This window comes from Strigops habroptila, chromosome 4 (assembly GCF_004027225.2).
Source record: "Strigops habroptila isolate Jane chromosome 4, bStrHab1.2.pri, whole genome shotgun sequence".
NCBI lineage: Eukaryota > Metazoa > Chordata > Aves > Psittaciformes > Psittacidae > Strigops > Strigops habroptila.
Genome location: NC_046358.1, coordinates 37,207,576 through 37,234,613, shown reverse-complemented (window position 1 = coordinate 37,234,613; position 27,038 = coordinate 37,207,576). Strand labels below are relative to the sequence as shown.

Below are 27,038 nucleotides of genomic sequence, written 5' to 3'. Positions count from 1 at the left end.
TTCTAAGTACTTAAATACTGCTGAAGTTATCAGTAGACATAGACATTGTGCCCAGTTATATTTTGGGATAAATAAAGCATTTGAGTGGACAAAGAAGAGTAAAATCCTATGCTTTTGTGATTCATTTAACCAGGTATGTGACTGAAAGTCTTCATTAGAAAAACATTTGGTCACAGCAGTTGTATTTTTTGGGTTCCTATAAACTAAGCTAGCCAACCTTATGAAAGTAATTACTTTGGTGTATCAGGAAGAACTAAGAAAGTGGACTTTTATATTGAGAGAAATTTTTTTCAAGACAAAGCACTTTAAAATTCATTTCCCCCACTGTTTTGCTGTTTCTGTTTGTCTTTGTTATGCTATGATTATACTTTATTTTCTTGAGGTTGCTTTGTTGCGTTATGTATGCAAGCTTTTAAATGGAATTCAGAAGAACCCTTTTCATTGATGGTGCTGCTAATCTCTTTTAGGAAGATATTTAACAGTTTGCAGGAAACAGAACAGTGGAATGGTTGAGGTTGGAAGGGACCTCTGGAGGTCATCACAATAGGGGAAAAGCAGCACAAGGGTTTAGATTCTGAAGCTGAGTTTTATGAAACAGATGCAGACATTTTGGCAGCAATGATGACTTCAGTAGTTCCTTTTCCTTGCTGTTTGCTCTTGCTCTTAGACTACAATGTGGAGACACTCTACAATGGAAATCGGAGATCTAGATTAATTTCTGCCTTCTCTCTACCCTATTTTTTTTTTTTTCCAACATGGATCAGTTATCTGATCTATTTCACAGTATGAAAAAACAATTTTTGGTGCAACTAAGCAGGTGGTGCTCTTATAAATAGGAATGAGCAGCTATGGGAGGAAACAGTAGGAATTTCTTATATCTGTATTCCTGCTAAAGTTCATGTATTTAATAAACATAACCTTGATGTAACTTTTCTAAAAAATCGTCCTTTAAACTATGTGTATCTGTTTGAATTTACCTAAAAATATAATACAAATTTTACAAGTGTTCTTTCTCTTCTAAATTTAATAGTTCTGAATAGTAAAATTATGGTTTTGATGTTCTTTTGATTATTCTCCTTGTAATATAGTGAAATACACTCATGCACTATTCAGAAATGCCATTTGGGTAGGGGACATTGGAAATTCTGTTTTGTCACACTTTTGCTTATTCTGTATCTTGCATAGCCATGGACGCTGTTGTGATCTGTGTAGTGACAGCAGTTCTGAACTGTTCTAGTTTAATTGAATTGTGTTTTCTAATGGTCAGTTGCTTGTGTGCCATTGCTTCTTGTACTGCTCCAGAGGTGGGTATGAAAATATCCATAAAGCTTATTAGCTTATTATTCTTTATCTTCTGTTCATGAACATTTTAGGTTCCATCCTTGGATTTGCTACAGGTGGAAGGAAAAGCAATGTCAAAAATTAAACCAGATGAAGTTCAGAAAGAGCTACAAGAGGAAAATGATTTGCAACAATCTGTGCCTTCTCAGGCTTCAAATGTCAAGTAATTTTAAAATCTTATTTCATTATTATAAGAAAAATACTGAAAATATATTGATTAGTGCATAGCATGATAGATAAGTTTGTAGAAGAATAATGCCATCCATGCAAACTTGGATCCAAACTCTTGCAATTTCTGATGTCAATTATCAAGTTTAGCTTGGTATCTCTAATTTTAATTTGCTGTTTATCTCTTTTAAATAGTTCTGATTTACATTTTTTGAAAATCCAGAGGGTCTATTCAGACCTGCTGTATGCAGATGAAACTTCTCTTGACTGCAGCAGAAGCCGAAGTTGCTTATGCGGGGTTGAACTTATCCGTACAATTCCAAGCATAATCTAATCAAAATAATTAAAAACAAACAATGGAAAATACCACAAATTTAATATAAGCAATGCCAGCTGTAAGTCATCATCTTTAAATAGAGAAGATGTATTAAAAATTCATTAACTTGAATTTGTATTACAGTCAGTGCTTGTCTGAAATTCAGGAGATTTTACGTGGAGAGCTGTAATTTAAGGACAACTGCTTATTACCTTGCTCTTGTCGTAGGTTGTATCTGTCATTCTTTAGTAGGAGTGCAGATTACAAAAGTAGTACAGACCGTGTCCTAATTTAACTGATCCTGTCTATGCCATGTCGATTGAGACTCTTAGGTTTTATGGTCTTCATTGCTAATAAGATCTTTATAGATAGCTTTGTTTAGATGTACCATAGGTTACTTCTTCACTTCTCTATTGAGGAGGGGTGGGGAGGGGAAGGGGAAGGTAGGGAAGAAGCAGCTTTAATTATTAGATTTTGTTGTTCCTAGGGTCCTGAAAGGTCTATTGGATACAGAAGAGAGCCTTTTTATGGCAGGCCTAAAGTTTGTAAATGGATAATACTTTCAATTAAGTAGCTGGGAATAGTCATGGGAAAAGAATGCTTAAGTTTCTGAAACAGTCAAATTGGCATTCAAGTGACCCTTTGCATGCCATTGCTTATCTGCATTGCTTAAAGATCATTTAGTTAGCAAGATTATATATTAAAACAAATAGTGTCAACAGACAATGAGTGTTTTACCTTCAATAAATACTTACTGTCAGATTATCAATGGTGCAGAAACTGCACGATTTTCTAAAAAACCTGTATTTAGTGCATTAAGTGAAGGTAATGTAGGCCACACACATAGTATTGTTTTTTCATGTCCCCTTTTTTCAAAGAATGATAAATAGCCTGGTTTAGGAGAATGTGTGCTGTAAAAACATTCACCTTTACCTGCAGCATGTCCCAAACATTTCAGTTTACATTAATAAAGCATTCAGTTAGTTCAATTGACGAAATTACAAACTTGTATACAAGAGCAGTAATGATAATGCAATAAAATAACAGGTTGTTTTTATTTATTTAAATTAAATGACAAAACTTAGACAAAAAGTCCCTTGATAATTTTAAAATTATTTTCCCTGCCATCATTTACAGAAATCACTCCAAATATTGTAAGTTCAAAGTTAAACTGTTTGCCATCTGTATTTTTTTTAATTGTGTGGTAATTGCATTGAAGAGAAAGTGAACTGTCTTAGAGCATCCTGAGATAAACTGCTATAAATATTTATGAAGATTATATACTCTATTGAGTCAAAGCAGTGAGAAATATTTCTTTCTAGTTTTAAGTTAATGTGATCTACTTATTAAAGCACTGATCTGTGATTTCACACTCCAAACCATTACTTAAAAAGAAAAAAAAAAATCTTTTGCCTTAGTGGCGTTGTTGTAAGCATGCCTTAAATCATAATCCCTCTCATGCATTGTGTGATTGAGTTGCTTTTCAAACTGGATATTTCATTTTTATGTTTAACTTTCACACTTTATTTCATAACCTAGACCTTGTTCTTATTCAGGCAAAAATGCCGCTGCTCTCAGTAAAGACTTTGGATTGTAAGATCTGGTGAAATTGTCTTGTTAAAGTAATTAGGCTTTTTTGTATATATTAAAGTTGTATGGCTTGGAAAAAAATATTTGAGCAGTTTTAATGAAAATAAAAAGACTCATTGACCATCTTTCCTCTTGGATTCTCATATGCCCGTAAACTTAGGGACTCAAACTATACTAATGTAAATTAGATATATCTGGTATACTTGATGTGATAATTTCTGGATTGTGAGTCAAATTTCTGTTATTACACTGATTTTTGTGTCTTTTTTTTTTACATGTAATTTTTATCTTTTACTTTTTTTGCTGTTGTTTTTCAGAAAATGTAAGCAAATATACAATATAATTTTGTAACTTGAATATGTATTGCATGATAAATCAATCTGTGTTTTTCCTTTGTTTTGTAATTTTCTGATTTCCCCTTTAAAATATATGTTTATAGCATAGCGCTAGTAGTACTCAGTAAAACAAACCCCCAAGTCATTGAAAGTAAGTGTCATTGTCTCAGGAGGACCCCCGAAAAATAATTAAACCTGAAAACTATTATCTGTAATTTTTAAGTGGAATTTTAACCATTTTCATTTGTGATTTTATCTTGAAATGTAAAGGCACTTATGAACCTTAATTAAAAGTAGCATATATTTGTGCAGCCATTCCTGCTTTTTTTACATATCAGACATTTTCCATATACTGCTCTTCACTTTGTAACTGTCTGCACTTTAGTCATTTATTAACTTCGTAGAGTTCATACAGTAGCTGGACACTGGTTTTAGAATTTGATCCATGGCCTGTGGAAGTCAATAGACTTTCATCACCTTCAGTACAACTTAGATTGGAGGGTTAAATGGTAGAATTTTTTAGTTATTGACTTTCAAAGATAGTCAAAGACCTGGTGTTTTCTCTAAAATCAACAGCTGAATTGAAAAGCTAAGGAGAAGTTCAAGTGATAGCACGTTATAAAACTAATTCAAAGTTTTAAGGGTATTGACAAGGTACTCTGTCATGGGAGAGAATTTGCAGACGAATGCGTGTGTAACATTTTAGCATAACATTTATTCACATACTCAATTTAAGCTGTAAATCTACATTACTTGATTTAAGTTTTCAGTGAAACAAGCCAAAGCTCTACAGAAGTTGGGACAGTAAAATTGTGACTACTGCACTTACTGTTTACTTTAAAATTATTACTAACATTTAATTTTTACCTGGTTTTTTCTTTTCTAAATAATATGATCTCTACATTTAGCAGAAATTTCCAGATACTTAATGCCAAGTGTTTATGTTAGCACTTTATATCCTATGGTCTGTTGTATGCCATAATGTAGTATTTGATAAACTATGTACTTTAGAGAGAATGGATATTAAGATTCTTGATTTCTTTGTTTTTCTTTCTAGAGGTCAACATTATCAAGGCATTCATCGTCTATGTACTGCTTTTCCTAGTTTTATATTGCCTCCTTATTTACAACTGATTTCTAGAGTTTATCATACTTCAGACAGAAGAGGTCACAATATCTTATTTACAGCAGAGGACACAGACAATAAGGAGGAAGAACCAATGTGTTCCAAATATATTTACTTGAATGAGGAAGCTGAAAGGAAAAGGTATGAACTAATGTATCTTCAGACTAACTATGATTTACTTAATTTTGTAAGTTAAAGGTTATGTGTTGAGAGATAACTTTCATGGTATTTCAGTATTTAGTAGTTTCAAAGAAGTGCCAAAGAAAAAGATATGAAAAAAAAATTGCCTTATTTGGTAGATGTGTTTTAAAAGAATTAGAACAAGAGTACTAGAAGGCTTGCTATCTTGCTTTGAATGTAAAAGGTATTGTTTGTTTTTTAAAATAAATTGCATTTTGTAAACATATTTTAAGTTATACGTCACCGTTTAGGTTATAAATATACGAACTTTTATAGTTCATCCTACTCATGTGAGAGGTCCCATTGAATTAACAAGAAAGACTGAGCAAATAGAGTAGGCTTTCTGTGAATGTAAAATTCTGCAATAGTAAAAGGTTTAAAGTGCACACCCACTAGCCCTTTATCACAGAGACAATCTTACCTCAATCCTGATTCTGCAAGCACTTAGGAGCAAGCATAACTAAGTAACTGAGTGTAGTCCTGTTGAGCTCAACATATGCACAAAGTTAAGCACAGACAGAACTGAGGCAACCTTGTAGTCAAAAGTATGAATTGCATATGTAAAAGGTAGTCATGTGATAGATGCAGGATCCTGCAGTTTAAATGAATGAGGAGCAGAAGTAGGACAAAATGCATAATAGTTATTTTTTTTACGTTGATGCAGCATGAAAAGAGAGATCTGTCAAAAAATTTGTTCTATAAGAAGTAGTGAGGACATGTAAATGGATTTTGGAATAAGCCTACTCAGTTTTATCATGTTTTATATTACCAATTTTTATATTTGATCATAGGGAGTTTCTAAATCTTTGGGTTTTTTCTTTTATTTTACATGTTCTGCACTAAAATAATGTGCATATGAATGAATATGCATTCTTTTTTCATTGCTTATTAATTTATATTTTTGTGGTTTTGTGCCTTTGTAGTTGACATAGTAATGTCAAAAAACTCAGAATTGGAGACTAAATACTCTCAAGTTTTTCCTGATGGTTTTTCAGACTGGCAGTTTGCCAGTTATAGTTTCTGCGTATCACTAGCTCCAGAAATATAAAATTGTTGCTCATAAAGTCTGTAGTGATCTAAGGAATGGTAGAGTGGTAAATAAGGATAAAGCTAGGTCAGTTTTACAGGGCAATTTGTGTAGCTTGTTAACTTGGGCTTACTTGAAAAACGTGTGTTTTAGTGCAGCCAAATGTAAAGTCATAAGGAGAAGAATAGGGAATTAGGGTCATCCTTTGTAAGAGGGGAGATTGTATCCTGAAAAGCAGTAACTCTGAAAGGAGCTTTACAGTCTTGAAAGACAAGCAACAGAAGATGGCTGTCTAATACTCTCTGAACTTTAAATTAAACACATTTACCTTAAAGTAAAGGAGGTGAGACATTAGCAATAATATAGAAAAAAAGTTCTGGGATTAGAAATATTATACAGAGCTTTTCTGTTCCAGGTACGTGCTCTAACCAACTGAGATAGTCATGTCAGCACTTGCTTTTTCTCTTGGCTGCATGACTTTTGCATTCTTTTCCGCTCAATAGCACAACTTCCTGTACCCAAAATGGTCAAAAAATCTAATGGTAGGTGAGGTTTGAATCCTCAGATAAGCATTGAATGCTCATTTCCTGGCTCTGTGCTTCAGTAATGAATTATCATGAAGAGGTGGAAATCACCACTCTTTTTTTCCTGTCTTGTAAAAGAAAAAAAAAATAAAATCGCCTTGCCCTTACTTGAAAGAATAGATGCACCCTTAGAAGAGTGCTCGATGTTCTGGATTTGAAATGGAGGGAAATTTTTTCATGTAGCACCTGAAAAATCTAAGTTCCATAGAGGGGCAGCAGATTTCCTGTTGGCTAAATCTGTGATTCTTTTTCATATGAAGGTTTGTAGGAATATTGTGCACTTAACAGAGTGTTCCAAGTACCATCCTAGGGGAGCAAGCAGAAGTGTTGATTTCTGTATGCAATCTTTTTTTCTTGAATACCAGATCTATATTGAGACATCTTAAAAGATCATTATATTGCTTTTACACAAGAGGTGTAGAGTTGGTTTGAATATGTTACCTGCATGTTATAGTTTCTGATGCAAGAGAATTTGCTAAATGAAAACATAATAGACCCAGTAGTTGAGTTTCAGTCAAGACAAATTGAGAGTAGCTACAAGATTTCAATGTATAGCAATAAAAGTAGCAGCTTCTTAAATTATCCATTACTTACAGCCTTTAAATCAAAACTGGATTTCTTTCTGAGTTATATCCCGAGTTTCATGCAGCAAATTGTGAGCTTGATGAAGGAATACCAATGAAGTTTTATTATCTGTATTAATTAGAAGATCAAATTGGGTAATCATGATACTTTTCTCTGACCTAAAAAACGTTAATCCATAAATAGCTTTGTGGAAGTTTTTAGTCACTGAATTCCTTTGATATAGTCAAGATGACCCTAACCGTCAAGGGTGGTATTATTTCAGGGTACAGGATTAGGCCCTGATGTTTCCCTTTGGTTTTTGTGAGCTTCTGCTTCCGTCAGGATTTTGGGAGGCATATGAAAATAATTAATGGTCATAATTGGAGTGTTTGCTTTTGATTCAGCAGCATTTTCCGTCTGTGAACAGATTAGGACTCAATGAGAATAAGGACACTGATCAGCATTGTAAGCAAGGGTTTCAGTGTACAAGTAACCCAGCCGTTAACTCGTTAATTTTTTCACAGGTCATGGTGGAAAGGAATTTAAAGAAATTCTAAGAGAATAAATCATGACTGTAGTGACCTTTTCTCAGGTGTAAGAGGCAGCATGAAGGTAGGCAAAAAGATGTTCAAGAAGGAAAAATAATCTTAGAAATAGAGTCAGAAGTCACAAGAATAGAGGTTGCTATTGCTTTACTGATCGAGAGATGACAAAAAAGGAAAGGCTGTGAAGGCTTTGAAAGCAGGGGAACATCTTTTATTTGAATGAACTTCTTTTTCTATTACTTCAAAGAGTGGGTTAATGGTCAAAGCAAGCAACTGTGATCTTTGCAGTGGTGCTCAGAATGAATGTGAACAGAACAAGGTGATGCTTGTCTAGGCTAAAGAAACAGATGCTGCAACAAGCAAGATATGAAGTTAGATACCAGACTTTAGTTTTGTACAGAAACTAGAAAAAAACTTTAATTTTAGAATGTTGCCAGTGTTAGCTGTGTTCTGTGTCTGTGTGAATGATGGGATACTAGCCATAGTGATGAAGAAAGTAAGTAGTGGGGAGGCCATGAAGGTTGAAAAGACAAAGGCTCATAAGATCCTTATCTTTTAACCTAACTAGCAGTGGCAGCTTGACATCCCTAAGAGGAAGATCATCTGGCATTTTTTTTTTTTTTGGCACAGAATAGAGTGATGAATCACACTTTCATTCATCACCATGGAGAGGGAACCTGTATGTGGTCTTTGACTAGAACATAGAATCATAGAATAGTTAGGGTTAGAAAGGACCTTAAGATCATCTAGTTCTAACACTCTGTTGTGGGCACGGACACCTCACACTAGACCATGTCGCCCAAGACTGTGTCCAACCTGGCCTTGAACACTGCTGCTTCTTTGGGCAATCTCTTCCAGTGCCTCACCACCCTCACAGTAAAGAACTACTTCCTCATATCCAACCTGAACTTCCCCTGTTGAAGGTTGAACCCATTACCCCTTGTCCTATCGCTACAGTCTCTGATGAGGAGTCCCTCTCCAGCATCCTTGTAGGCCGCCTTAACATATTGGAAGGCTGCTCTGAGGTCACCAAGCAGCCTTCTCTTCTCCAGGCTGAACAGCCCCACTTTTTCAACCTGTGTTCATTACCGGAAATAGAGGAAGAAGAGGAGAGAGTAGAGGACAGAATCTCTTGAAATACTCAGGAAACTGAAGGAGTTAGATGGGAGTGGAAATAGGAGGGATGAATTGTAGAAGCTACGTGAGGATGGGATTTAAAGAAGAGAATGGTTTGGTTTTCAAGAAGTAGCCAACAGGTTGAGAAAATTGAGGGTGAGTCTGAGCTCTATGAATCAGTAGAATTTTGGGAGAAGAAATTTTTACATTGAGAGCTACATTCCCTGGAGATGAAGAGAATTACAGTTTAAAAAAAAGCCCAGATGAAAACTCCTCGCTGAATTCGTTTAATCCTCAAAATCTAGAAAACTAAATTATTTGGAGCACTGCCATCTAGTGGCACCATCTACTATCATATTCTGGTTTTAATTTTTAAAACCAGTTGCTTTATGTGAGCCTTGAAGGTCATAAGTATCATTTACCTGCCTCTAATTTAGGTCCATTTAAGCTGTTCAGATTTCATTACTGACCAATTCTCTGCATTTAGCTAATTTCACAAACGAAAATGCTGTGTGGAGGTAAGCATTTCTGTGTAGTGGGTAGTAAAATTCAAATGACTTTCTTAACTGTTTAAAAAGCAACAGAACTCAGAATTAGTACCAAAAAAAGTAAAGAAAGAATCTTGTTTCACTGTAGCAAAATCTAAAGAAGCCTATAGTGTAGGATTTTATGGTAGATCAGATCTAGAAAGCAATAATTTTCTTCTTTTGAAGTGTTCGCTATGAAAAATGTCCACAAGCTTAAACACATATATATAAGTTTTCATGTCTGCAAAAAACATCTTGTGGACCAGGGTGTATGAATTTATCAAGATTCAAGATGTAAACTTACCAAGGTCAACTACAACTGTCTCCTGGGATTGACTGTATTATTTCATCAGGTGGCAAAGGTGCCTTGCCTTTGCTCTCCTGCTTTATCTTGGCATACTCTGCAGGCATCAGTTGTCTGAGAGTTAAAAAGCTAGTTTTTTAGCCATGAAGACAAGAATTAAGCTAAATATGTTATTATGAAGGTTACATATAGGTAGTCAAACCTGTTCCTGATGGATATCCTACAAAAATTTGAGATTTGTAGCTTCATGTTATGTTTGTTAAGATTCCTTCATGCAAGAGTGCCTGCATCTCCCTGAGACATTCGGATTTTACAGTTTTTTACCAGCAGATGGAAACAGAACATTATTAGATCAGTATAATTATTACTTGGACCTTTCCTCCATCTTGCTTCTCTTTACCAGAAATGAAAAGTCTGAATGTTGTTTCACATTAACTCACAGTTAATTACTTAGTTTTCAATTGAGGGAGTTTATACTATTGATGACAAAAGTGCCCTAAGAGAGGGACAGCTCTTCTTCCATGGTTTACTTAAAACACTTCTAACCACCAAATGCTAAGAAATATTTTTATTGTTTTATACCTTTTTGTATCTTGTATAACTTCACTTGGTATTTCTTTTACACAGTCACCTACAGTCAGAACCACTTGTGGTGGCTCGACCCTGGCTGTCTGCCAGGTACCCACCAATGGGGTTCTGTCACTCCCCCCTCAACTGTACGGGGGAAAGAAATACAACAAAAAGCTTGTGGTTCAAGATCAGGACAGGGAGAGATCGTTCACTAATTACTATCACGGGCAAAACAGACTTGGGGAGGGGGGAAGAAGTTTAATTTATTACCAATCAAATCGGAGAAGTGTAATCAGAACTAAATCCAAATCTCAAAAACACCTTCCCCACCCTTCCTTTCTTCCCAGATTTAACGTTACTTCCAAGTTCTCTGCCTCCTCCCCCTGATTTGGCGCAGGGGAACAGGGAATGGCACAGGGGGACAGGAAATATGTGGTCAGTTATCACATTATTTCTGCTGCTTCTTCCCTCTCAGGGGGAGAACCCCTCACACACTTGCTCTGCTCTAGCATGGGGTCCTTCACATCCTCCATGAACTTCCCACAGCATGAGTCCTTCACAAACTGTTCCAGTGTGGGTCCCTGCCATTGGGTGCAGTCCTTCAGGAACAGATGGCTCCAGCGTGGATCCGTGCGGGGTCATGAGTCCTGCCAGCAAATGTGCTCCAGTGTGGGCTTCCCATGGGGTCACAGCTTCCCTTGGGTATTCCCCTGCTCTGATGTGGGGTTCTCCATGGGCTGCAGGGGAATCTCTGCTTGGACACCTGGATCACCTCCTCCCCCTCCTTCTTCACTGACCTTGGCGCCTGCAGAGTTGGTTCTCTCACATAGTCTCACTCCTCTCTCCAGCTGCAGTTGCACAGTTCTACCTCTCCCCCTGCTCAAGTACGCTATCCCAGAGGAGTTATCACCTTGCTGATGGGCTCAGCCTTAGCCAACCGAGGGTCTGTCTTGAGGCTGGCTGGCACTGGCCCTGTTGGACATGGGAGAACCTTCTGGCAGCTTCTCACAGAAGCCACCCCTGTAGCCCCGCCAGGTACCAAAACCTTGCCATGCAAACCTAATACACCACCAAATACTTAGATTTAAAGACAAAGTAGGCAACCCAAACACATTTCAAGACTTAGGTATTCAGTTCTTGTTTTTCTTCAAGATACAAGTTTTTTTGTCAGAGCTTTGACTTGAAGCATGGAATATTCCAGAAAGAGTTCAAGAACTATTCTCAGATCTATAATCTTTCTCTCTGAACTACAGTTTCTTGGGCTAGTGCTATGTTTTAAGGATTCTTTTTTAACGTGCAAATGTACATTCAGAAGGCATTTTGTTTGCTGAATAAAATGGCTGGTTCTCAGCTATGTTGAGACCCCCCGTGTTTACACAGTATTCTGATAAATAGGTCTTAAAGTGGAAATACATTTCACTTAGCAAAATGGGAATCAGGTCCACTATAGCAGATACACGTCTGACAGTGAAATTGCAAGCAACAGGAGTTAGACACTTTAGTTCCACGAATGCACAAAGAAACTTCATTATTAATTTAGTGTTTGCAAAAAACCTACCCCAAACCTGAGTAGCGCCAGTAGATGTCAGTGTTGGCCTATGGCAGTGTGGTGAGAAAAGTCAAGTGCATTTTCGTTTACATACATATATGGATACCTGAACATATGAAATTGGTTTTTTTTGTTCCTTTGTATATATATTACGTATTTCACTATTTACTGCATTCTGTGCTTGTAACTGCTAGTACAGTAAGAACTAAGGGAGAAGTTAAGTAATGATTGCACTATAAAACAAGCTACAAGAATAGCAAAAAATATAAAGGTAACATGCTCTCTGTTAAAATATTCATTATAATTTTCTGTATAAATCCTGTAACATACCTGTTTAAGTGGTAAATGTTAGTAGTTGTTGCTACTAACCTCTAAAATAATTTCACCAGCTTGGTGGTAGTAGTAATAGGTCCTTTAAATCTGAGTTTCCTTGCAGAGGTGCTGGGAACAAAGGAAATAGAGGTAGAACAGTTATTACAGGTTCATATATATATATGCACACATATATATAAAAAAATACATAAAAATATATGTGTGTGTATATATACACAAGTACAGATATATATGTATCTGCATATATAAACACATTTATGAATTACTGTGTTGTTTAAATGTGTTTACTGTTTTTGGAGATTAAAACTGTAAATAAGAAATTGGGATGTATAGTTAACTCAAGCTGCAACTTTCTAAAGTGGAAATATTCCTTTCACAAGGTGTTTGCCATAGGTAGATTTATTTAAAAAAAGGTAAGCAAAAAATAATCAGAATCCAATCCCCAGGTAATCACATAAGGTGCTATTGAAAACCAGCCAGACATTCCTGCTGAAAATAGTTCTCTTTGGCATTTAGGTATATCTGACTGTAGTCACAGCACTTGACTGGTGTGTTTGCCATGCATGAAGTTATGCATGTAAAGCATTTCATACTAATTTAGAGCTTAGTGTTATATTTTTCTTGTGACTTCTGTAATATGTACCATGGTCCTGATCATGAAAGTCCTCTTAAAATTATTTGGTGTGTGTGGCTACAAACACTACAAGATTTTCATTCTGGCACCAGGTTTCCATTGTATATTGAGTCATTTCAATCTTTAGAAAAAGTGTTTTATTTAGAATTTATTTCTAGTTTAATTTAAATTTTACCTGATTTCCTTTGTCTTTAACAACCAAGCTATTTCTGTGCTGTTAATACCTGACATAATCAGAGTAATTTACTCATCTTTTATGTTCATGCAGAATTTGTTATGAAGGAGTTCCTATTTCAGAGCAATTCCAGAATAATCGGACAGATGGGATTCACGTTCTTCCCCCTCATACATCAAAAAGCCTAACTGAATGCCAAAAAGTAGCTGAATATTGTCTTAAAAAGCCACAACTGCATCTGTTAGGGGAGAAAGTAAGAAATAATTTTAATACATGTGTGCTGTACATGCTAAATCCTGCAAATGAAGATACAGAATCTGGGGAGTGATGGTGATTATTATTTAATTGTTAATATGGTGTCATGCAACAGAAGAACAGAATAACTTGGAAATAAAGTCTTGCTGATTTTTCAACATTTGACAATATGCAATATAAAAATGTATATGGAGTTTTTCATCCATGGGGAGTAGTGTTCTGAAACCTCATGTCTTCGTTCCCAATTCCTTCTCTGAAGTAGTAAGATATGCTAACGTGGTAATTGCTAACAAACAAAAACACTAAGAGAACAAACCAGGTAGTTCATTCAGGCTGTGGAGTCCTGCACCTATCAGGATTTCACTGTATTTGGTGGGGTTGTTTTTGACAAAATTATGTTTAGCAGAAAACAGCATTTTATTACCTAGTAGTTCAGATTCAGTACAGACGTTTGTAAACTGGGTTTATACTAGCTGATAACTGAAATGTGTTGGTTTTGAAGGTTTCAATTTATCCGGAAGCTTTAAAAATGTTTTGGGCTCCAGCTCCACCAAAATTGTCTGCTCCAATTGGTTCATTAAAGGAAATTTTATTTCCTACATATGAGGTAAATATTTTAAATGTATTTTTAGTGTTCCCTTCTTCTGCAGAAATATACATCTTTTTCTAATGTTATATCTGTTAACTATAATAGTTTATTTTATACTGCTATCCTATTACTACTTCTCTATATTGTAAGTATGGTATATAAGTCGTTGCACAACTTGTAATAATACGTATTGAATAGTAATGCTTAATTTAATTTTCTACAATAACAAAGTTTCTGTAGTAATTATTTTTAATTACTGCTTGCTATTATCTTGCTTAATATCTTTACATTTATGTTGACATATTTGGCTTAATTTTTCTTCTGTTATGCTACACTGGCAGTGATTTCTATTAAAATCTAAAAATATTTCTTATATTTAACGAAGTCCATTTTAGAAAATGTTTAGTGTAAAATCTCCACTGTGATTATATCAAGATAGGAGCTGCTCATCTAAAAGGACATGCATATTGTATGCCTGTATTTGTAGCACTATGCGCCTTCATATGTCAAAGGTTACAGGTAAACTAGCATTTCATGACCAGTTCATACTCCCATGCAAGAAATAAAGCATACTTATGCATGGATCAATTGATAGCAGGGATAACCTGACATAGTTCCCCATCTGCTAGCTTTACTGTGACCAATTTGATAGCTGTGTTCTTACTATATGGAGTACGGCGATCTCATGTAAATTACCAAAGCTAGAGATAACTTTAGAGAATCAGGTAGCAATAATCAGTTTCCTCAGGTCTCCACCCCTTTTGCACCATGCAATTCTTGATCACATTAAAGAACATGCTTCATCAGAAGCCTAAATGGCTTCTGTGATGTTGGTCTTGATCATCATAAATCTTTTGCTAAATTACATTATAGGCTTTTATTTGTTACTATGTTTTCTGTAGCTGACTAAATAGTATTGCATGTATTCAAATATGCAAATATATTAATATTTCAGAGCAATGTTATTGAGAATGTTTTTGAATACTTTTTCACTGATCATGAAGAAGAGTTAGAAGCTGAGCAAGATGATAATGTTTTTTGTGATTATGGACTGGCATGTATTATGGTACAATTTTTTTTTAAATGTAACACTGAAGATTAGAATTTAATAATAGTTAATTAATAAGCAATTTGTTTAATAAAGAAGCAAATAGTTTAATAATTCATAGTTGGAAGATCTAGTCGTAAGAAAATATTTCCATATAGTTGGCTTCTTGAAGCAATTTTATGTTAGATATTAGTTCATTTTTTAATAGAAAATGCTAAATCTCACTTTTGAAACTTGAGACTGCTTCGGAAGAGTCATTACATGCTTTAAAGATGCTTCCTATTTTGTGCTATTGTAGCACTAGGTGATGGTTTAGGTTAGGGTGTGTGATAAAAATAACAGGTTTTGAGTAATATGGTATATCTCAATGGAGTGGCTTACTGGGTGTTCCACTATGCCCACTTATTTTGTGTTTTACTAAAAACTATTTGGAATTTCATATCATATTTGACTTCAGACACAAATAGGTTATGGCTGTGTATGGAACCATAAACAGATTTGGAATTGTCCACCAGACAGGAAAAGTGCTGATAGTCCTTTGTCTGCAGGTTGACTGGGCCATTAGATACAATAATTGGAAGCAATAAAGTCTGCAGTTAGTAAACCATAATATTTTATTCCATGTTTACTGTGGACCTATTGGGAATGTCTCTTTTACTGAAAAAGAAAACTGTTACTGTGGTACAAGTCTATTAACAGCAATAAATAAAAACAGATGAAGCAGATACAGATTCCCAGGAAGAAGTAGTATTCTCATTGGAAATTATGGTTGTGATATTATGTGGTCACCTTTTTGTCTGGGATTCCCAACATTAAAACATGTTCGTTGGAAAAACATCTCCATACACGCAGTAAATTCACTAGGTGATCAACAGTATGGCATATTCACAGTGTGTTCTGAGATCAGAGCATCTATAATACATTTTATAGGGTGTGCCCACTGACTGCTTGCTCTTTAGCACTAATCTGTATGAGTACATTGAATGTGTCTTGGATTTTTGGACATCCGACAGTGGAACTGGCTCAAGACATCCAGAAATCCAGATAAATGCACTCCTCACTTCACTCTGGCAAAGGTGGGATTGTTTGGGGTTTTTTTGTTTTGCTTTGTGTTTGGTTTTTTTGTGGGGTTTTTCTTTTCTTTTCTTTTCTTTTTTTTTTTTTTTTTGAATGAAAATACAGATTTACAGATTTTTATTTTTATTTTTATTTTTTTTTTCCAGATGTTAGCCCTATTACTTTTGTCAGTCTCTACTTTTAAAAGCACAATGTATCTGAAAGCTGTATTCATATCAGGCTCAGACTAATTCAGACTTATTTTGGGTTTTGTTTTATCTAGACAAAAAGTTTACGGAGAATATGCCAATCCTCACCTGATTTTTCTGACAGTGAGAGCTCAAAGGTATTATTTTATATTTACTTATATTTGTTCCTGAACTGTGATTTTTGTGGAAGACATTCTTCCACTGAACTGAATTGAACTTAATATTTTCCTATTAGATGCAAAAGTGAGGGTCTCAAAGGTTTTTTTCAAGTGGATTGGTAGCATTAAATAGGAGAACATAGCTCTGCAATGAGAACCCCTGTTAACTTTATGAGCATTTGAGTAGAGATAAGTGTGAGTGGTCTCTACTCACTACTACTCTAGCTAATTGGAAATGAGTGCAAGAACATAGCAGAGTAAAGACTTGCGGTATTGGGTCCTTGGATTTCAGATATATCAGGGCATCAGTGTTGCCAAGTTTCCAATCTGTAAAGTGCTGTGTAGTTTTATGGCTATTGAAGTTGTTAGTTTCACAAAACACGTAAAGCAACAATAAACTGTGCAAATTTTACACTTGTGCAAAGGTGACCTTGATGGCATTATGCAAGTAAATTTGTTAAAAAAATATTTCAACTAAGAATTTGAGGACTGTGTATTTATTTAAAACTTATATATAGTCCATAAAGACCTGATTAAAATGTTGTGACATGTTATTTTAAAGGTGGACGTGAAACATGGCAACAGTTTGTATGCAATTATAAATAAAATAATTTAAACACCAGATCTGAAATTTGAACTAAGCATTTGAACTTTCCTACAAGGATTTGGGATATTTAATTCAATTGTTTTAGAGAAGGTTGATTTTAGCCCATTAGGATCTTCAAATAACTTCGAATTAATGTTTCAGATCTCTTTGCTTTGACATATATCCTGAGGTACATAATCTGTTTTTCTAATTAAATACTACAATCGTTTTTTCAGCAGCGTAGTCCCTGTTTCACACTTTTTTTGCTTTCCAATTTCGTATAAAATAAAATCCAGTCCATATATCTTATTTCAAATAAAACAACAAAATAAATTGTTTCCTTTTTTTAACAGACAAGTTTGATTAAAGGATCAGTATCAGCTCTGGAGATGACTGCTTTCAAAGGTGAAACTGCATTAAATATGTCAGCTAATTTCAAAACCAGCATGAAAGAGTTGAAGGTTATGAAGCAACGGATAGCTGAACCAGAGGTTGAGACAGAGCTCAGGAAAAGCTCCCCTACCAAGCATCTATTGAATCAAATCTGTGAGGATCCTCAGTCAATGCAGACAGACATACCAGTAGAAAAAATGCCTACTTTGACTGGACAAGAGGATAGTGAGAATGACATTGTTCTTGTGGAGCAACCTCAAAAGGCTGGGATTAAATACACTGCTGTCCCAAGAAGAAAGGAAACAAAGAAAACAAAGAAAAGAATAAACCCTAGAAAATTAGAAGCTGTGATTAAGAAATTAAGTCAACCTGCAAAGATTCTTAAAAGGTTTTCTTTATTTAATGTGTATTGCCTCTTTAAAGAATGTATTTTAATTTGTAGCTGTATTATCTAATTACAGGTTTTAGCTTTTTTAATATTAAATATTGTTCTGAAATAAAGTAATAATAGTTTGGTTATTTAGGAATAATGTATCTTTTTAATGCAAATCAAAAATACATACTGCTCAGGTATCTTTAGGACATTTAGTATACACTGAAGTTTAACTGGAAATAGCATTGCTTTATGCAACAGAAAAAAGCTTTATCCACATATAAATGCATGATTAAAATGGTCAAACTTCTTTCTTCTGAAAGACAATGGGGAAATTCTAAGTTCCTAGGAAACAGAAATGCTAGGCTGGACTAACCTTTGCACCATGAACTTCGTGGATCACATCAAACAAGTAGTGTGCTTTTTTATCTTTTGATTTTGTGCATCACTCAAAATGTTTTTCTAGTGAATGTTTATTATTTATGGACTTCAGATATAGGGTACCTTAGGAATTATTCAAATATTAAAAAAAAAAGAAAAAACTGAATTAATGTTCTTGCTCTTATTTCGGTATTTCTTAAATACCTATGCTTAAAGTGTGATCTGCAAAAAAAAAAAAAACCAACCCAAATGTTGTCTGTTTTCGTGTGCAGTTATATGTGTCCACCTTGGACTTACACTGATGCTCAGGCCTGCTCCTTCAGACCAATTTTCTGTTCAGCTTCTCATTTTTTTCTGCTTTTAGGCACCTTTCAGTAGGTTTATTCTTAAGAGCATCAAAGACACTTAAATGGGGTCATGTGCTGGTATAGTGAGCTGTGACTAAGGGAGAAGATGGCCTTTTTCCAAAATCTTGTTTTGGACAGGGGTATGGTATTGTTCTTTGCTGTCTAAGGCTTTCTTAGCAGTTTTGCTAGACTGAAGAGATTTAATCTTTTTACAGTGTTTACATCATTTACACATGGGCCTGCTACACTTTTATTTAATTTCCCTTTTTTTCTTAGTAGGATTGTTATGTTTAAAATATTATAAATATTAGGTTCATAGTATTATAAATATATATATGTATACAATATTTTCTCTGTATTGCCTTCTGGTATTCCCTTCTGCTTTAGCAAGGGTAGTATGGTTTGTGGTAAAGATTGCTTCTGTTAAAGACTTCCATTTCTTTCACTTTGATGTCTCAAAGCAGATGTTGATAATGAACATCTGTGAAGATTCTTATCTCGGATGCTGTGAATTTTCCTAGTTTATAATTTTGGAAATGTTGTTGTAAATTCAAGTACTTTCTTCATCTCTGGGTTATGCTTCTGCTTATATTCTCACGGCCTCTTCCTAATATCATTGGGATCTATCATTGATATAATAATCCATCTAGGATTTATCATTGTTGGCCAGGCTGGTAATTGTCCACTCTGAAAGACTGTCTTTTCTTAGGTTTAGCAATGTCCTTGCAAACCTAAGTTAGAAGCTTTTGGAGGAAATAAGAATCCAACTGCAAATAAGTGCTGAAGGTTCTGCTGACACAAATAATTCAGAACCTGCTTACCTGCGACTTCAATTATGGTTTTTGATAAATGGTTGATAAATCTAAGAATTATTGTTAGCAAAAGAGCTAACAATAAGTTTTTGAATAGTTGTTGACTGGCAGATTGCAATTTGATATCTTTAATATATGTGTGAACCTTTAGTTAATTTTAGTATATTTTTCCTTAGGTCTGTGTCTCTGAGAAGTCTCCCTGTTCATGATAAACTCAGTATCAAGGTGTCTCCAGCAATCAAACAATATCAGAGCCGCAGCATCCCTTGTTTGTTAGATTTTGAAAAGTTTGCAAGACTGAAGGGTGGAATTCCAAAAGAAACTTCTGCTCACGTGTGGGTCAGTGGAATATGGAACTGCTGGTTTGATGAAACTTTCCCTTCTAGCAGGGCTGCTTCTGAGGACAAGGATACTGAATTACTAAAAGGAACTGAAACAGTGGATTCTCAAGAAGCAAATCTACAAATAGAACTAGTTGACTCAATAAAGCCTGTTCTTGAAGATGCTACAGTTAGTATTGAAGATTTAGAAAAAGAATTAAGACAACTGACTGAGCTAATAGAAAAGGAAGAGCATCCTTCAGCTTCTCACTACTGCAGGCGTGGAGCAATACAAATAAAGTTAGGCAAGTTAAAGTCAGCCATGGATGACTTGGAAAAAGTAAGTTTAATGCCAAGTTTTACTTCTACTAAGCACATTGGTGGTGTGTGATTGTCTGAGTTCTGCAACAGGTGAAGAACTAGAAGGAGAGCTGATAACTAGTTGACCAGTGCTACCTTTTACCTTAGTATGACAGCATGACCTAAAAGAATGAAGATGCATGCTCTTAATAAACTTTATTTACTTACCCTAGTGTTCTCCAAGCACTATAATGTATCTCTGGAGATCCTTATTCAGGATACAACACTCCTAAATGGAGTTGGAGATAGGAAAGACAAAAAGGACAGAAAGTCTTTTCCTTCAAGTTTTGCTGCTGACAGAGCTGATATATTTTTAATTTCTGCAAAAGCATAGCAAGAAAATGAATTGAAAAGTCCTGTTGTGCTGGTTTTGGCACAACAATTCACAAAAATTTCCTCTTTATAATGAAGCCATCGTTTGACACTAAGATTTTATACAATAATACTACTGATTTTCTATGTATGTTTATTTTTTCAACACCTTTAAGTTCACTTTATATTGATACAAACCTGCCATTACTTCTGCCCAACACCCTGCACAACTAGAAAGAAATAAGCAAAATGGAATAAAAACTGCTGAAAAAAAACCAGAAATGAAAAGAGCACTTTTAAAGTTTTTATAATCTAAATATGGAAGCTGTAAAAGCTTTCAAAAGCATTCTTTAAGCAATGGTATAGTTCTGTATGTTTGTGAAACCTGGATAAAGAAGTAATGTGTTGTACTTTTGGTATGGTATTTTCATTGTCATTTACCATCTATATTACACACATTTAGTGATAACCAGGTTGGAATCCGAAAGTGCTTCACCCTGTATATAACATTGTACAGCAGAAGATGTCCTTCTTAACTACCACCTCAGCTGTTAACACGGCGTTTGGTATTTGGAGAAACAATCCTCAGCAGCTGCTTTGGGGTTCATGATCCTTGTACTGGAGTGCTTGCTAATGCAAGATTGAACCAGATCTTTTCTGTTGATAATGCTCTGTGGATGTAGAACACCATCAATTTGCCAGTGTCCCTGAAAATAATCGTAACAGGCATGTTTAAATAACGCAAATAGCATTTCTTTTGCTAAAGAAAGCTCAGTTGGAATACTTGGAAATGTGCAGAGGAATGAAACAATGAAGTACAAAGCAACTTCACTTCATGTTGGTTTCTGCATTCCTTTCAGCTGACAGCCACAATGAATTTTAGAGTCTCTCACAGTGTGTCCTGCAGTGAGATCCACCCTTCACATTTTACTCTATTTCTAGGTTTTGCCTTTCCCCAAATGCATATTGTCTTAGGGTGAAATTTCCTTTTATAACACCATTTCTGTAAATGCTTCTCTTCGGGATAATTTTTTTTCGTGGGACATAGGTACCTATTTTATGGACCTGCAAACTGTACATATTACCTTCCAAACTCTATAAATCATCTGACCAGAAAATTGACTTTAGCGATTATCTTCTGTCTTTTTTTATTCACTCCAAAATTTAGAAACAGATTGTCAAGAATCTGAAAGACTAAAAACTATAATGTGGCACAGCGCTTCATTGGCTGATATCAAATGTCTAAATTGCTTGCCATTGCTATTGCATATTTTAATGAAAACATTATTAACTTTTAAAGAAACAGTTTATAGGCCAAAATCTGAGAATTACTGTTGTAGCAGAACAGTCTCAGATTTGTATCAGTGTCTGTATTTATTTCCATATGGCCGTTAAGTGTGTTATATGCATAATGAACATATGTGAAATAGTTTATTTGATTGATAATATATGTCTGTCAAGTGACTTTTGTTAGGAAATGTATTTTCTATAGAATAGAATCATAGAATCATAGAATAGTTAGGGTTGGAAAGGACCTTAAGGTCATTTAGTTCCAACCCTCCTGCCATGGGCAGGGACATCTCACACTAAACCATGTGGTCCAAGGCTCTGTCCAACCTGGCCTTCAACACCGCCAAGGATGCAGCATCCACAACCTCCCTGGGCAACCCATTCCAGTGCTTCACCACCCTCACTGTAAAGAACTTCTTCCTTATATCTAATCTCAACTTCCCCTGTCTAAGTTTGAAGCCATTACCCCTTGTCCTACCACTCCAGTCCCTAAGGAAGAGTCCCTCCCCAGCATCCTTATAGACCCCCTTCAGATACTGGAAGGCTGCTATGAGGTCTCCACGCAGCCTTATCTTCTCCCGGCTGAACAGCCCCAACTCTCTCAGCCTGTCTTCGTACGGGAGGTGCTCCAGCCCTCTTATCATCCTCGTGGCCCTCCTCTGGACTCGTTCCAACAGCTCCATGTCCTTTTTATGTTGAGGACACCAGAACTGCACGCAGTACTCCAAGTGAGGTCTCACAAGAGCAGAGTAGAGGGGCAGGATCACCTCCTTCGACCTGCTGGTCACGCTTCTTTTGATGCAGCCCAGGATACGGTTGGCTTTCTGGGCTGCAAGCGCACACTGCCGGCTCATATTAAGCTTCTCGTCAACCAACACCCCCAAGTCCTTTTCTGCAGGGCTACTCTGAATCTCTTCTCTGCCCAGCCTGTAGCAGTGCCTGGGATTGCCCTGACCCAGGTGTAGGACCTTACACTTGGCTTGGTGAAACTTCATAAGGTTGGCATTGGCCCACCTCACAAGCATGTCAAGGTCCCTCTGGATGGCATCCCTTCCCTCCAGCGTCTCAACCAAACCACACAGCTTGGTGTCATTGGCAAACTTGCTGAGGGCGCACTCAATCCCACTGTCCATGTCACCGGCAAAGATGTTGAACAGGACCGGTCCCAACACCGATCCCTGAGGGACACCACTCGTTACAGGTTTCCAACTGGACATCGAGCCATTTACCACAACTCTTTGCATGTGGCCATTGAGCCAGTTTTTTATCCACTGAGTGGTCCATCTATCAAATTGATGTCTCTCCAATTTAGAGACAAGGATGTCGTTCGGGACAGTGTCGAACGCTTTGCACAGGTCCAGATAGATGACGTCAACTGCTCTGCCGCTGTCCATCAGTTCCGTGGCTCCATCATAGAAGGCCACCAAATTGGTCAGGCAGGATTTCCCCTTAGTGAAGCCATGTTGGCTGTCACCCACCACCTCATTGTTTTTCATGTGCCTTAGCATGCTTTCCAGGAGCAACTGTTCCAAGATTTTGCCAGGCATAGAGGTGAGGCTGACTGGTCTGTAGTTCCCCGGGTCTTCCACCTTCCCCTTCTTGAAAATGGGGGTTATATTACCCTTCTTCCAGTCATCAGGAACTTCACCTGACTGCCATGATTTTTCAAATATGATGGACGAAAATAGGAAACTTAACAGCATGGTTTGAAAATCTGATCCCTTTTTCGCAGGGACAGGTTAATGATTTCTTACTTTGAAATAGAAGAATTCTGACTTCTAGAAATAGTTCAGGTAACGATTTTAAAGAAATCATGAAACATCATATTATCCCAGCTGATTTATCTTTTGTGCTGAACATTCTGGTAGTGTGGACACTGACTCTTCCTATGTGTCAGTACATGATGCTTTTAAAGAAACAAGTGACATTAGTAAAATTTTTCAGATTTTTAGGTTAAAAAAAGTTTGTCAGTCTAGGAATTTTCTTAAAAAATAATAATTTCAGTGCAAAATTTTTCTCATTTCTTATGTACTATTGTTAGCACATTTGAGAAATTCCTTCTGTAATACAAATAAGTTATTTACTTATTTTGTTTATAGGCTATAAGTTTAGAACCACTACTGCTTAATGCTTACTGGAATAGACATTTGATTTACCTATCTAAAGACAGAATTTCTGCTGCTTTGGATGACCTGAATTTTATAACCAAATGGAGCAAAAATAAAGCAGGTAAGCATCTACGGAAGTGTAACGTAATAGTTATTTTTTCATAATGTTTTTTCTGTAGTTGCCTTTGGCCCTAGTTCTGCAAATGTTTTGTATGTAGTTAACTTTACATCTGTTGTTTTATCCATATCATAAAAAGATTACAAAGAAGACATGCATCTTCAAATGCTTGGGTCAGTTGGATTTCTACAGCAAAAATAAGTACTTTGGTGTGTTTTTCAAAAATGCAAAGAAAAAAAAGAAAAATGGTGGATGGAGGGAAATTGTATTCATTAATTTAATGGGGAAAGCTGATAATAATCCAGTAATGGAGACAGTTTGCTATTGTGCTTCAGTCAGGAAGGAAGGATACCACCTGGTTGACAGACCAGGCCCTGCAGGTCAGGGAAAGTGATTCCCCTCTGCCAGGTTGTGATGCTGCATCTGCAAGACTTTGCCCAGTTTTGGAACACCTTGTATGAAAGAGACAAGCTGGAGAGAGTCCATTAGAAAGCCATTAAGATGGTCAGGGGTCTGGGGCCTAAGTTGTGCAAAGAAAGGCTGAGGGAGATGAATTCCTTAGCCTGGAGTAGGTGATGCTAACAGGGAAATCTGTTCTCAGCTACATAATGGGTGGTAACACGAAAGACAGACTCTTCTGAGAGATGCACAGCAAAACAGGAGACAGTGCTCCTAGGTCACAAGAAAGGAAATTTTAATTGTACATGGACTTGGAAGACACCCTCCCTCCCCTTTTTTGTCTACCCCTATTTTTTTTGTTGCTGAGCAGAAAGTTATATGTTATGGAACATCCCTTTGGCTTGCTAATGTCAGCTGCCCCACCTGTATCCCCTGCAACTTCTTGCCCACCCTCAGCCTACTCACTTGGGAGAGGGCAGAGGGGAGGGGAAGGAAGCCTTGATACTGTGCAAGCATTGTTCAGCAGCAGCTAAACCTGTGTTGTGTAATAAAAACTGTTTTAGCCACAAATCTGAAACACAGCACCACGTATAGACAGCTGTAAAGAAAGTTACCTGTATCCTGACCAAACCCAATACAGTGGGATAAACACTGTTTGGGCCCATTTAAACTGCATCTCTTTATATTTGTTTGTGATCAGCAAGTCTACACTAAATAGCTTGATGGGCCATTTCTGCAGAGCTCTATAGAGAACAAAGATTTTTAGTACCTGTGAATCCAGCAAGAGCTATCAATTGACAGCTGCATGCGCTCTGTGATTGAGCACATACCTATAGCTCTAAACTTCTGAGTTCTGTTGCTTACACTGAAACAGGACTTCCTGAGCTTTTGTATAATCTATGGTTCTATTTCTACAACTTGCATTAATGACAGGAGATGACTTATTGTTTTGGGCTGCTAAATAGTGTTTTTTATATTTTGGGTGGTTGTTTCAGATACATACGTGTCAATGGCTGAAATTTACAGGAAACAAGGTAATAATACACTGGCAATCATCAGTTACAGCTCTGCAATAAAATGCAACCCTACAGATGATGATGTTTATTTTAGGAGAGCTGAGTTGTATTTTGAGGAAAATCAATTCTTATTGGTCATGGATGATTATGCAAAAGTAAGTTCACTTTTTCGTTTTGTTACAATAGTGTAATAACTTTGTGCAACTTTAGTAAAAGTAAACTATATTTGGATATATCTGGTAAGTAGCTTGGAGAACAGATATCCTTTAAAATAAATGATGTTTGAAAATATCAGTGCTATAGAAATAAATAAGAAATAAATAAATAATTTCTGTTATTCCTGCTGGCTAATTCAATAAATTATTGAATGTCTACAAATTATCAGCCACAAGTAATCTTGCATCACTACTTTTTTATTTCACTTTAGTTAATGGAAATGACAATAGACATTAAAGGACAAAGGAATAAAAAAGAATATGAGAATAAAAGAATATATTATTTTTATGCTTGGTTAGGAATTTTAATCAATAGAAATAATAAAAATAAGGAATAAGATAATGTACTAATTTTTTTCATTACAGTGTTTTCAGTATAACCCAAAAAGAACAGATGCACTTATGAAACATGGAATGCATTTCTTTGACTATTCAATTTTGACTACAGCTATTCGAGATTTTACAGCTGTGATCAATGAAGACCCCAGCAACGCTCAGGCAAGGTAGAATATATAGTTTGACAAAAATATTTGAATTTTAAGTGGATTATTAAAATAATATGTAAAAGACTGAATATGTATTAAATAATAATAAAGCAATTGCGTCCAAAGGGGTGTCTAATAGAAATAGAATAAGAATTCTTGGCCATGATATTTATTGGGGAATCTTTATGTTGCTTTAATGACTTTGGATTAGTCCCTAGACCTTAATTTAGCTAAGCACAGAACCATATGCTCAGATCCCACTGGAGTGATGCAAATATAGAGTCAGTTGGACTTAAGGATGTGCATATGTGCTTTGCTCTAAGGAGCTGGATTTAAATACATGCTCAAAGTGAAGAATGTCCTTAAAGATTACACAGTTACATTACATGCGTAATTTCCATTGGTTGCCTTGACACTTCTATTCTTAGCATTGTGCTGAATTAATATTTTCTGCAAAAAAATTGAATTATGAATGAGAAGCATCTTTATATTATAATGATGATTTTGAGGTTTGACTTACAAAGACTGGAAAAATAATATTTCCCTACTAGAAAATGTGACTTCTTTTTAATATCATTCCTACAAAGATTTACGTTCTTTTTATACGCTATTCTGGATTCATGAAAATATATGTAAAATAAAAGCAGATATTCAGTACAAGATTACTATACCTGAATTTAGGGGTCAGCTTGCTGTATCCATGGGAGGTAGGTGTCTGAGCAGCCATTATCACTGAGGACTCCAATCAGTACAGTTACTAGACTCTTGCAGACTGAATACGGGCTCGTCTGTAAAGTCTGGAGAGCTGTTTGGCTAAACAGCCAGCAAGTGTGTATTTTTGGATGAACTGAATTGCTCTCATCTCCTTGGATTATACTGAGTAGATCACCATCATCTGTAATGGAAAGTCAGACACCTAACATATGTCGTAGTCATTTACAAGTAGACACCTAAGTTCAGATGTGTTATTTTGGAACTAATTCCCATCCAAACTGAATAGAAATGGCTAGGGGAGGATTCCCCCATGTGTATCTTTTACTTGTAAGTTCATCTCTTTCATCACAGGGAATCACAGACTCATTCAAAGCTTTCTTATGACATTAGGTTCCTGTGCTACTAAAGTAATTTACAAATGCTCCTTAAAACTCTGACTTTGAAATAAAATCTTCAAGCAACATAAAGCTGCATTTGGCCTTCCAAAATCCACTAGTTCATTGAGGCTTA

The 27,038-nt window shown here is 35.9% G+C and overlaps 1 protein-coding gene across 1 annotated transcript in view; it reads left to right on the top strand.

Annotated features, from left to right (window-relative positions):
• TTC6 (tetratricopeptide repeat domain 6) overlaps positions 1 to 27,038 on the top strand; it is a 65,452-nt gene that overhangs the window by 11,493 nt on the left and 26,921 nt on the right. The window contains exons 4-13 of the mRNA XM_030482227.1: positions 1,374 to 1,504; positions 4,808 to 5,017; positions 13,078 to 13,237; positions 13,742 to 13,846; positions 16,216 to 16,278; positions 17,239 to 17,666; positions 19,368 to 19,851; positions 23,573 to 23,702; positions 25,094 to 25,269; positions 25,696 to 25,832. Of these exons, the coding sequence (XP_030338087.1) occupies positions 1,374 to 1,504; positions 4,808 to 5,017; positions 13,078 to 13,237; positions 13,742 to 13,846; positions 16,216 to 16,278; positions 17,239 to 17,666; positions 19,368 to 19,851; positions 23,573 to 23,702; positions 25,094 to 25,269; positions 25,696 to 25,832 (2,024 nt within the window). The remainder of the gene's footprint in view (positions 1 to 1,373; positions 1,505 to 4,807; positions 5,018 to 13,077; positions 13,238 to 13,741; positions 13,847 to 16,215; positions 16,279 to 17,238; positions 17,667 to 19,367; positions 19,852 to 23,572; positions 23,703 to 25,093; positions 25,270 to 25,695; positions 25,833 to 27,038) is intronic.